Here is an 11,946-nt window from a genome sequence, read left to right as displayed (position 1 = left end):
TAGTTTTAAAACCTTCTTGTTATTTTTATTACTAGGCCTATATATGTTTTTTTTATTAATATTCCTACCCTATAAGGATAAAATTGCAATTTGAAATGTAATCGGAATTAATAATATTGTATAATATTTGTTAATAAATGCTAATCAAGTTAATATTTTCTAGCTTGACCGCTAGCGGTTGCTCATTTTACCTTTCACAAACACAAAGCACTCATAGTAGGTGTATTTTGTTAATAAATAGACTTCTGACACATTAGCGCAAACAAACGAAACAATAGTCCTACTGATATGTTGCTTCAAATTGTTGTTTGGTTCTAAAATATGGGCTGATAATCTATTAAATGTTCATGTTTACTGTTTATTGGTTAAATTAAATTATCAAACTTTTAATTTGGTTGTTTAATTCTTTTTAAGTGTCACATTTTAACAGTGTGCCAACCAGCCCCCTAACGTGTGCCAACCAGCCCCACGATGGGGCTGGAGGCCGCAATGGCACTACTCATTAGTTACAGAACAGTGTCTTATATTCTCATGTGTGGGGGGTATCAAGTGTATCATATCTACAAATAGACAGTTACTCGTCCTTCTAGGGAGGTTCTCTACTCCTTCCCCGGGACCTTAACCTTTAGACATACACAGTCAGCAACCTTCTGGATATTATAGACTACTGAAAACCACCACATTCCTCCATTTTGATGAAACTTCATCAACCAAAAACGAGATGTAACCAAACATATTTGAATGGCCTAACAGAAACCTCCAACAAAACACAGAAACACTCTTTATGAGTTATGTAGAATACAATGCATAGGTGTAACACATTACTGCAGCAAACTACAAATGAATAGGACCAACAATGCAACTGCTTAAACACTGAACGAAGATAAAATGACATCAGTGTTCAGAGTTCCCCCTGTAACGACGACAGCACATTAATAACAGCTGAGTCCCTCAGAGTCTCAAGTTCAGATATTTCGAAACGTGATCAGCTTGCATGGGAGATGTAGTCCATCCAACTTTGGCACAGAGGATGGCTCCTCCATTACATACCTGGCAGACTCTGCCAGAGGTAGAATTTCGGTGGCCAGCGGCCCAGGAAAGTCCAAGCTGGTATGCGGTTGGTATGCGCGTGGCCTTCTCCTCTTTCAGTCATGACCACAGCATTGCACTTGTGACTGCGCGGGAGCAGTAACCCGAGCAGTCAGCTTTCTTGATGACAGACGTTGGTCTCCAAACGTTGCACTTTATTCTACAAGTCTTTTTTCCCTTTTCTTAGCGTACATAAAGCACAGAGCGACGTAACAAGCTTGAATCCAGTCCAGCCTTTTTCCCAAAGTCTTAGTCAATAAAACTGCACACGGTTTCTTTGTTATAACAGTGGAACTACGTGGATACCTGGCCATAACGGAGCCTCTGTGTCGTCCCCCAGACCGGACGCTCACGCCGTGACCTTGAACTTGGCACAGAGCACTATCAGCCGTTTACACATCATCTCCCATAGCAGTTCTCAGTTATTTTTAGATACTGGAACAGACATGAACCTTTCAACTTGGGCGTTCATCTGGGATTCCCACTTTGTTCTGCATTTCTCTTTTCATCAGATGATTTCCGTCCAAGTACAGGTAGATACATTATGTTCCTGTTATATCCGTCATCGTGACGCCAAATGTGGTGGCCGAATCCCCCATGGCGAACAAGACAAATGGCGAGGCCTGGACAATCATCATTGTGTTTCAGAGAGGTTTATTTCAGGAGATTCATCAGGACATTTACAGAGGATTTCATGGAGCATCGAAGCAGCGGGCTGGAGGCCGCAATGGCACTACTCATTAGTTACAGAACAGTGTCTTATATTCTCATGTGTGGGGGGTATCAAGTGTATCATATCTACAAATAGACAGATACTCGTCCTTCTAGGGAGGTTCTCTACTCCTTCCCCGGGACCTTAACCTTTAGACATACACAGTCAGCAACCTTCTGGATATTATAGACTACTGAAAACCACCACAGCCTCTCCCTGTCTGCCATGGTAAAAGTAGATACAAGTAGGCTAAAGCAGCCTATAGGCTACAAATGCTCAAAGAATTTACTTCAGTTCTTAATTTACTTTGTTATTGTTCACCACTGTGTGTAAAGGCCAGGACACACCAGTCCGACTACCCGAAAATGGAGACTGCCGATTCAGGGAGCTCCAGTCTTCCCGTCGCGACCGAAAAAGTGCAAAGAACACACCAAACCGACTGCTGACTTCCCGTACGCTCTGCGCTTGCGCGGGACGTAATGTCTCCATAACAGCAGGCGGCGCTAATCTGTATTGTGGCCCGAAAAAATACGGGAGCCGGAAATGATGGGACGGCTCTCTAGACCATAAACATAGATAGAAATACGTATTTATATTTATGGACCATAAAGAGCACCATTTTTAGCAGAGAGTGTCGAGCATGGTGTCGAGCAGTCAACAAGGGTTGATGCATGTGAGTACTCGCTGAACGAAACAAACAAACACATTAAAACGATGGCTAACTGTTGTTAGCTGTTTGTGCTACCCGCCTCACTTCCGGGCTTCACTGATTCGCTAGCCCTCCACAAATCAAATTGCTCCAACTGAAAGACTGCCCGCCGCTCAAAAGAAGCCCGACGACATCTACGACGACCGATTTCACGGCACACACCAAACAGATTCGTGTCCCCGCCCCCTCCCGACTCTACGACGGCGATTATCGGGCCGGTGTGTCCTGGCCTCTAGAAACATCTCAAGTCTCCTTTTGAGCAAGCCACACCTACAGTATCACTTTTAAGTCCTGTGCTTCCTCGGGGAGGATCGTGGGAGTGTCTCTACGTTGGTGCCGCTATAGCTTCTCGCCGGGCTGCAAGTGTGTTTAGTCCAATGGTTGTTCGCATACCTTGCAGGCTGTATTCTCCGGTGGTAAAGCTTTTTTCTCTCCAGACTGCAAGATTGTAATTCCAGTGATTGAGAAGGAATTTCTGAATTCTGTATATTGGACCTTTATACATTCAGACTGGGGTTCACTCGACAACTATATTATAACAGGATTCTAGAGGATATTTACTCTTCAGTGTCCGAAAAAAAGGTCTGCATGTTTAGACACACGGCGTCCCATCCTGAGGACAGAAATACATTTATATTGAATAGAAACATCTGGTCTGTTTTAACAGAAGTGACAGAGTGTTGCTCAGTCAGAAAAGTCCTCGGACAGTTGACACTTTAATGAAGAATACACTGATGTCTTACCTGCTGCTCCTCTGTTTTGCTCTGTAAATGTGTCTCCTCCTAGGGAAATATTGATAAGTGAGTGAGACCATTTAATTACTTTCATTACTCCTATCTACTACTGTACAGTGAAATTTATAAACAGTAAGGAGAGTACATAACATACCGGTTTGGGTTCGGGTTGGAGTGCATTTTGTATTGTTTCTGTAATAAAATTAAGGAAAAACACTTTAATCAACAAGTTTCAATTTTATCATCTATCAAACACATGTTTTTATTGTCTAAATGCAAATATTACCTGCGTTTCCTTTCCCCCTCATCTTTAGACGATACAATAAAAATGCAGACGCAGACGCTCCAATTAATAAAAAAATCACCCCAACAATAACAACACTGATCAGCACTCCTGTCGTGCCTGGTTCTCCACATTCAGCATCAGCTGAAACAGTTCCTGGTTTGATCAGCTGAAGATTCATTGATCCACATCTGGAATGATAGAGAGACATTATTAACAGGAACATTTGCTGTGAATCTGGAATTGACTGCTGTTGTAAGAACTCAGGAGTGTCCAGGTCTGATGTGAAGCTTCACTCACTCTGTGTGTGGCTGACAAGATGTTAATGTCCCATTTGAAAATGTTCCACTGCTGCAGTCAGAGCACACAGTGTCTCTGGATGCTGTTCCTGCATCAACACAAATTATATTGAAACTAGTTCAGTAAACATATTATGAAAGGATCATCAAAGAGTTATTACCTTTTGTCAGACCTACCTGATTTCCTTTGTCAATTAAAAAAAAAGAGAACTGTAGAGATTTTTGGAAATTATTCCATAAACAATTCTTTTTTCAAGTCCTACAGATACACTTTTATATTTCAACAAAAATCTATGTTGGTACGATTATATGTTCTAGTGCAGCTCCTACCTCAGAGTAGGCTACATATTGGAAATGGCACTGTATGGAAAAAGATTCTAAGCAACAAGTTCAAGTAGTTGACATTTCGTGGAGCTTTCAGACAAATGGTGTGGCCTTCATCAGCTGACTGTCATGGACATGACAGATGATCAGAAAACGACTGGAGAAAAATAAAGGATGGTTCATGTGATCAGAAACCACCTCGGTCCATATACAACCAAAAAATGTCATCCCATAACAATATTTTTAATATTTATATTTTTTAATATTTAAACTTTGTTAGATGTTGCTTTAAGCTCCGCAAAATTTCGACTAGAGTAGACCTGGGGCTTTGAATCTTTTGTCAAACCAAACAAATGGGACAATGTGAAGGGACAGTTGTAAAGAAAGTTCAACACAAAAGAAACACAGGACCTTGTTCTTCCTTGACTTTCAGGGCAGAATAAAGCTTGTGTTTTTTCATCACCTGCAGCGTGCCTTGGTCGGAACAGCTGCCTGTATTATAATTTTGTGTGTGAACCATGAACGCATGTCTCAAAACAATTAAATACAGTATGTGAAACTAAGCATTTGAGAAAGTGATTCACAGGTCAGGCAGATGCATAATTTCACAATTCTAAATCCCTTCCCTTTCATTTGATATTTCACTTGCATAGTTCAACCTGTATCTCACCTATGATTTTGAGTAAGGAAACCAACCTTTTTGACTGATGTATTGTCCTGGTCCACAGCTTGTGTGTTTATGTGCTGCTATACAGCCACCCTCTGAATAGTCTCTACAGTAGAATCCCTCCAGTGGTTCACAAACTATATCTGATGTTGTTGTACATGCAGTCTTTATCTTCAAACCAGAACCTGCAAACACATACAGAGGTTATTTATGGACTGATAGGATATAACTTCTTGTCAAAAGCCTTGTGGCTTAAGACACGGGTTCTTGTTTTTACAAGCAGTCTGTTATTGTTATCACTGCCAACTCAGCATTGCAATGACACAATCAAACCAATCCTCAACAGTCCTACACAGCATTAGTTACAGCCTTTAAATCTACACTTAGTGATGTGTTTTGTATTCATAAGGAAATATTAACGGAAATCTACCTTTATCACAGCGGGAACACGGAAAACATGTTTTTCGTCCAGTTAAACTATTCATAAATGTTCCATCAGTGCAGGGCAGACAGGAAGTACTTCTGTACTCTGTGCAATCCGTTTTTACACGTTGTCCTGTTGAAAAAGAAAACAATTTAACTATTTGTGTAACATCATATTTCTATTAAATGAAAATATCTCAATGTTGTGAGCTAGGCAAAGTGACAGGCCCTGCTGTCTACTACAGTGTTATTCTTATCACCACCACCAGATTACAAATTTAAGAGATTAAAGTTATTTTACTGTTAAAATAAACTGTTGTCAGCTGTAGGTCCCTTGATATATTTCACTTATAAACATAAACAGCAACAACTATCGGAGTAAGACCGACTCCAGTGAACACAAGTGGTTGATATGGGCAGAGATTTGTGTCAGTAGAACTTGAATTTGAATTGATCGACTTGAATATGAATTGATCAACCTGCATTTGAATTATTGATACTTGAATTCGAATTTATACACTTGAATATGAATTATCCATTTGAATTTGAATTAATTATACTTGAATCTGAATTTTCTCTACTTGAATCTGAATCAGTTAATACAAGTTCAAAATTCAAGTTTTCAAATTCAAGTAGAAAAAATTCAGATTCAAGTAGAGAAAATTCAGATTCGAGTAGAGATGTGCACATCCGGGTTCTTTGAGGAAGAGCAATCGAGTGCAGATCTCTGATCCTAGGCTACAGCGTCCGGGCGGTGACCGTTATTTAACGTTCAGGAAATAAATTAGTTTGTTTAATCATCGTCTGTGTTTTTGACCTCTTGTTTTATAATCGAAGTATCTTTTAGAACACTAATCACGTTTCAGTAGTTAAAGTTAAGTTATTAATTAAGTTATAATATCGCCAATAGGCTATATCAATGAAAAGAGACGGTCAAACAGCGTCCAAATGAGCTAAAATCCTAAATACAATAAACAGTAACATGGTAAACTTATTTTTAGGTAAGCTAAAATTGATTATTTATTCATTTCTTCACACGTTACATGTTTAGAGGCGAAGGATTCCTCCGACGCTCTCTGTCCGGCTTATCAGACAGCACTCAGCTGTCTGTCAGTTGAGCTGGACAAGCAAACGTAAAATCATCAGGAAATGATAAAAACATCCCGATGGAGATTTCTATGGAGTGATTTTGCTTTAACTGTCCTACAGGGTCGCGTTGTGACAGTGACACTCTTTCTTCAGTCGGAGCTGCAGCGTAAAGTGAAAACAAACTCAGAGTAGGTCAAATCACCTATCCAGTAGACCCACGGTGTATGTTGCTGCAGAAACTGTTAGTTTCCACTAACTCAGAGCGAACAAACTCTGGGTTGCCTCAAAACCACCTGAAACAGGCCCCAGTTCTTCAGACAAAGTAGCCTATACTGGCATTGTGAGTTTAAAAAAAAATACTAAAAACGATGCCCTTTGAAACACATAGGCATAGGCCTAATTTATTTTAACTGTTCGCGATCTGACAACTGTACGTGCAGTCATTCATAAACGCTACAATAAATAAGAGATGAATATGAATGGGACGTTGGAAGTAATAGGGGTGCGGCCGCACCCCCCCTCACCACCGCCTGCACCCCCTCTTCGCCCCCCTACACTTTGCCCTGTGCTCCCGCGATTGCTCTGTAAACAGTCTCATAGCCTATGTCCTCTTTCCCATCTCCTGCTCCCTCACATCAACTTGACAGAGCATAAATATGTATACACTATAATATATAGCCTATATAGCGTATAGGCTATATACTGTATAGGCTACACTACAGTATGCCCGTCGCATTTCTTCTCCGTGCCCAGGACAAGATTACGTTTGTGCCCCGCCTTCCCATGCGCACTTCGGTAGAGTCAGAGTGCTGAGGGGTGCGCACTAATGAGCATCAGGTTATCATTAAAAATCCAGGTTAATGGCACAAAGCAGTAGCCTAGCCTAGATAACTTCAACATAGTCACTATACGTTCCCTCTGTCTGCTAAGCGCAGGGGAGAGAGAGAGAGAGAGAGAGAGAGAAAGAGAGAGGATGCAATGTTCACCTGCGCACCTGCTCCTCCAAGGAGAGATGACAGCGAGAGCGATCACAGCAGGGCACAATAATAAAGTCACACATCAGAGTTCGGTCTATTCGCACTAGGGCTACTGTTCATTTGCACTGAAGAAAGGTGTTTGGTGAATACAAATTCACCAGAATGCAGGAAATTAAGCATAGCCTAATACTCCAAAAAAAAACAGCTGAGTGCTGTCTGATAAGCCGGACAGAGAGCGTCGGAGGAATCCTTCGCCTCTAAACATGTAAACGTGTGAAGAAATGAATAAATAATCAATTAGCTTACCTAAAAATAAGTTTGCCATGTTACTGTTTATTGTATTTAGGATTTTAGCTCATTTGGACGCTGTTTGACCGTCTCTTTTCATTGATATAGCCTATTGGCGATATTATAACTTAATTAATAACTTAACTTTAACTACTGAAACGTGATCAGTGTTCTAAAAGATACTTCGATTATAAAACAAGAGGTCAAAAACACAGACGATGATTAAACAAACTAATTTATTTCCTGAACGTTAAATAACGGTCACCGCCCGGACGCTGTAGCCTAGGATCAGAGATCTGCACTCGATTGCTCTTCCTCAAAGAACCCGGATGTGCACATCTCTACTCGAATCTGAATTTTCTCTACTTGAATCTGAATTTTTTCTACTTGAATTTGAATTTTTTCAACTTGAATTTGAAAACTTGAATTTTGAACTTGTATTAACTGATTCAGATTCAAGTAGAGAAAATTCAGATTCAAGTATAATTAATTCAAATTCAAATGCATAATTCATATTCAAGTGTATAAATTCGAATTCAAGTATTAATAATTCAAATGCAGGTTGATCAATTCATATTCAAGTCGATCAATTCAAATTCAAGTTCTACTGACACAAATCTCTGCCCATAGGTTGCTTCTGGTAAACATTGGTTGGCACCAACTTACAAACAAAAGCACTCTTTATGTAACTATCATGGTGAGATATCCCTTTAACACTCAGTAGGATCTTACCCGCAGGACACATGGGACAGCATTCATTCTCTATCTGATACTCTGCTCGATGGCACGTGAGGCTGTGACCTCTGAAGATATTCATCATCAGTATCTGTGAAGAGGAACATGACAAATGCATATGAGAAGTTGGAATGAACTGACAGAAATCAGACTGAATTTTTATGTTTGAGTATCCAACTCTGAAAACATTCTGTGATACGCCCTCAACCCGAGCTGTCGACAGCTGAGTCTGTTAACGTGAAGGAACACCTGTGTTTATCGTATATGGAGTGAATTTTCTCTTTTTCACAAATACTTTTTCTATTTTTAGTCTTTATTCATGTCAAGCTTCTTTCAGATGTGGCTTCACAGGCTCTGGTAGAGATCTTTCCACACTTTTACTTTTTTTTTAACACAACCCCCAAACTCAGTCATCCACCCACCGGAAAGATACACCACCTTCCCACCAGTGTTACTTCTGAAAACATCTTAACCTACCACCTTTGCGCTCTACTCCTACAGAGGATAAAGAAATGTTCCCATTACTCGGTGAGCTGAGAGAAGCCTTCTCAATCTTTCTGTTAATTTCATCTTCTGAACACTGGTATCTTTGAAATCATAATTGAATTCAGGAAGCACATCCGGCCCTGACCCAGCTCTACATCAACAGGGACTGTGTGGACAATGGTTTCGATCATCAAGATTGTGGAAAACTCATATTTTGGCTACCTCTCCTGAAGCCTTAATGATGCAGTTAAGAAATATATACTGTATATTTGACAATGACATGTCGTCAATTAAAGCAACAATAGGAAACATTTCCAACCTAATACAACATTTTCAAAGTCAGTCTAATAGTCCAATATACTGTATGTGTTAACAAGAAATTGAGCTGGTGTACCTAATAAAGTGGCCGGTAAGTGTATGTAAACAGGTAGGATGGTATCCGAGCCATTCCAACGGAGGGCCCTGGTGGTCTTCTTTAGGCACTATGTAACTTTGACTTCTAGCAGCATTAGTTCACTCTTATAACAGGTCCATGGTTCACACACCAGCCTTCAGCTGTGTAGATCGGGTACAATGGAGACAGAGGAGAATAGTAAAGGAGGAAGCCAGGAACAAAAACAGAGAAAGTGAGCAAGCAAGAAGCCAGACTGGAGTGAATATTGGACAGGCTTTAACATGTTGGAGAGAGCTTCACCCAACAGTGGGCTGCAACACAAACCTACAGTCTATGGTCCGATGCCGAGATAGTTAGCAGTGTTACCGGGTGCCGAAAGTCATGTTATCCAAGTCTAATGCCAATAATAGTTTGCACATGTTTTAGGTGTTTGTATAGTCTCCTTAATCCTTTGTCTTTACTTCTTTTTTTTACTAGAATTAACAATTATGAGCTATATTAGGCTATTTGTTTATTTGCTATTGCTTTGGTAATATTAACTCATTGTTTTGGTTTCAATGCCAATAAAGCCCCTTTGAATTGAATTGAAATTGCAACGCCAAGGTAACGTGATGTGTGGCAAAGTTCCGGCTAATTTTACCATTTTGAGCCCTTGCAGCCTCTAGCACTCAAGCAATACAGATGATGTCAGCTTAAGTCAGTAAGAGTTCAGGGATTGATGCCCTAGGGAGGATATTGGGATTGTGCCAACGTGAACATACTCAGAGTTGAAGGACTCAAACCCAATCGGCTATTCTCATTCTGAAACCGAAAACTCATAGTTTCTCATTTCAGAAATGAGAAATCTATTGCTGCCCCAGGACAGCAATAGAGCTCCCAATTCTGTTGTAAAGTGTCAAAGGCTCTCTCTGCTACTAATCTGGATGTGACAGTAGAATTGAAAGCATAAAGAAAAAAGGGTTTCAACTACAGACTTGTTTGAGAAGAGAAGCAAAATTGCTGCTAATAATTTTACCAGCAGTGCTGCAGCTGTCACAGGTTTTCTTCTGAACAACATTTCATTCACCAGGATCACAGTCTTCATGGGCTGCTGACATCATCTCACTGAGATTCAGGATGAAGGAAAATATAAAATCCAAAACAAGGACACCATCTGGAAACCCTGAAAAAAAACATAATGCAAAGTGGAGCCAAACTGGATTCTCAGTCAGGTTCAAACAGTCTACACCGTCCTGACCACGTGCATAACTGGTCATCTTTGAACAGAAATGGCTTCAGGACACAGAGTAGGCCTAACTGATCTTTGCTCCAGAGAAGTCTTCTTCTGGGTTCAAATAAAGTCCTGATTAATGATAACATAAATGTCCCAGAGGAGCGTGAAAAGAGGAAGGACAGATCCAACATTTCAAGTTAAATCATTGACTTTACAAACTGCTTTCACTTTTGATTTTTACAAAGGCCTAAATAACAAATTAAATTAGGAGTTACTTTTGCTCTTGCTGTGTATGTGAAATGTACCAATCAAAATCAATAGGCTATGTTTACAGTGAACTCTGCTATTTTCACCATGTCAAACCATAAATAGTAGCCTATATTAAAAAACTGTTCATACACCCTAGTGGCCATATTTCGTTTTACTTGTACCCTGATTGTAACTAACAAATAAAGCTGTGATAAACAATTGCCAGTTACTGGCAATTGTTTATCACAGCTTTATTTGTTTTTATTTAGTTAAGTTTCTTCTTCATAATTTAGTTGGATGTAGGCCTGTATTGTCCAAACCTTGTTGTAGTGCACGTCTGCCCTATTTATAAAGTGTTCGGAGCAGTATTCACAGGACGCGCTTTATTCAAGGAGGAGCGCTCCGTGTTAAAAAAAAAAAAAAAAAAGCTTGCCTCAACGGTTCAACCGGTTTCAACTTGGTGTGTTGAGCGCTGGCAGGGAAAACGGCGCATATTGTGGACACTGGTACATACGGGGCGGGCCAATATTCAATACTCTTTCAACAAATACAAGAACAAAACTGGAGCAATCGATTTCAGTAACAACTCGTTTTATTCTACGCGGCGTTTCTCTTTTAAAAAGGACAAAGAATACAAACATAGCTCCCTACCTGGTGCGACATTCGAGCTGGAACTGGCTCAGGAAGAGAAGACTCTTTCAATTTCTACCAAAATAAAGGCCCTCCCTCCACCCACCGAGTGTTTGCGATAGTCTATCATCTGTCCCGCAGTCAAGTCTTGCAGGTTTCATGATTCAAACCAGCAGCAATTAAATGTTACATGCATAGGTATGCTATGTCAGTAATTGTAATCCAGAACACTTTTTGTCAAAATCAGATAATATCGGGACTACGTCGATCGCCGACGCGGATGGTCTGGACGGCTGGGGCACTCGCTCTCAAACTGCCACAGTTAAATTGAACAGGTGTTTTCCCAAATGCGGACAACAAAGGCAGGAGACTGAGCTTAAGTGGAGTTTAGTGATTCAAAGAGGAATAGTGAACTGGACTGGGGGTAACTCCGGGAATGCACTGGTAGCTGGGGAAATCGGATGAACAGGGGCAAATCCGTGGAGCGACAGATGCATCACCTTTGGAGCGAGGATTCGGCTTGACGTGGCAACCCGACAGGCTGTCGGTAACCCCCTATGCCTGTAATGTTTATGCAGGAAAGCAAGACGAACTGAAGCAATAACTCAGATTACAACGAGACGTGATGCGTTCACGCGCACTCCT

At 40.5% G+C, this 11,946-nt stretch overlaps 1 protein-coding gene across 2 annotated transcripts; it reads right to left on the bottom strand.

Moving 5' to 3' along the window:
• Nucleotides 1-768: 768 nt before the first annotated feature.
• Nucleotides 769-11,371, bottom strand: LOC307252821 (tumor necrosis factor receptor superfamily member 14-like). 2 transcript variants are annotated; one of them, XM_080030623.1, is made up of 10 exons: nt 11,323-11,371; nt 10,225-10,371; nt 8,327-8,420; nt 5,248-5,373; nt 4,847-5,002; nt 3,828-3,915; nt 3,531-3,718; nt 3,399-3,436; nt 3,254-3,292; nt 769-3,123 (listed from the first exon to the last, which is right to left on the bottom strand). In XM_080030623.1, exons 2-10 carry the CDS (start codon nt 10,291-10,293, stop codon nt 3,103-3,105), a joined length of 819 nt encoding a protein of 272 aa, XP_079886749.1. In that variant the 5' UTR covers nt 10,294-10,371; nt 11,323-11,371; the 3' UTR covers nt 769-3,102. The 2 variants fall into 2 exon arrangements, with proteins under 2 accessions (XP_079886749.1, XP_079886750.1); XM_080030624.1 differs by lacking the exon at nt 11,323-11,371 and adding an exon at nt 9,210-9,370 and having other exon boundaries at nt 10,225-10,363.
• Nucleotides 11,372-11,946: the final 575 nt, after the last annotated feature.

The sequence above is a fragment of the Ammodytes marinus genome, assembly GCF_949987685.1.
Source record: "Ammodytes marinus genome assembly, chromosome: 7".
Classification (NCBI taxonomy): Eukaryota; Metazoa; Chordata; class Actinopteri; order Uranoscopiformes; family Ammodytidae; genus Ammodytes; species Ammodytes marinus.
This window is presented reverse-complemented; position numbering and strand designations above follow the sequence as displayed.

What these genes read in the sequence shown, in the direction of transcription:
- LOC307252821 (XM_080030623.1), bottom strand. Translation starts at nt 10,293, where the DNA reads ATGAAGACTGTGATCCTGGTGAATGAAATGTTGTTCAGAAGAAAACCT. An exon ending in CTGTCCCATGTGTCCTGCGG is followed by an intron (nt 5,374 to 8,326) that starts GTAAGATCCTAC and finishes CTTTTTCAACAG; the next exon opens with GACAACGTGTAAAAACGGAT. An exon ending in ACAATACATCAGTCAAAAAG is followed by an intron (nt 3,916 to 4,846) that starts GTTGGTTTCCTT and finishes GTGTTGATGCAG; the next exon opens with GAACAGCATCCAGAGACACT.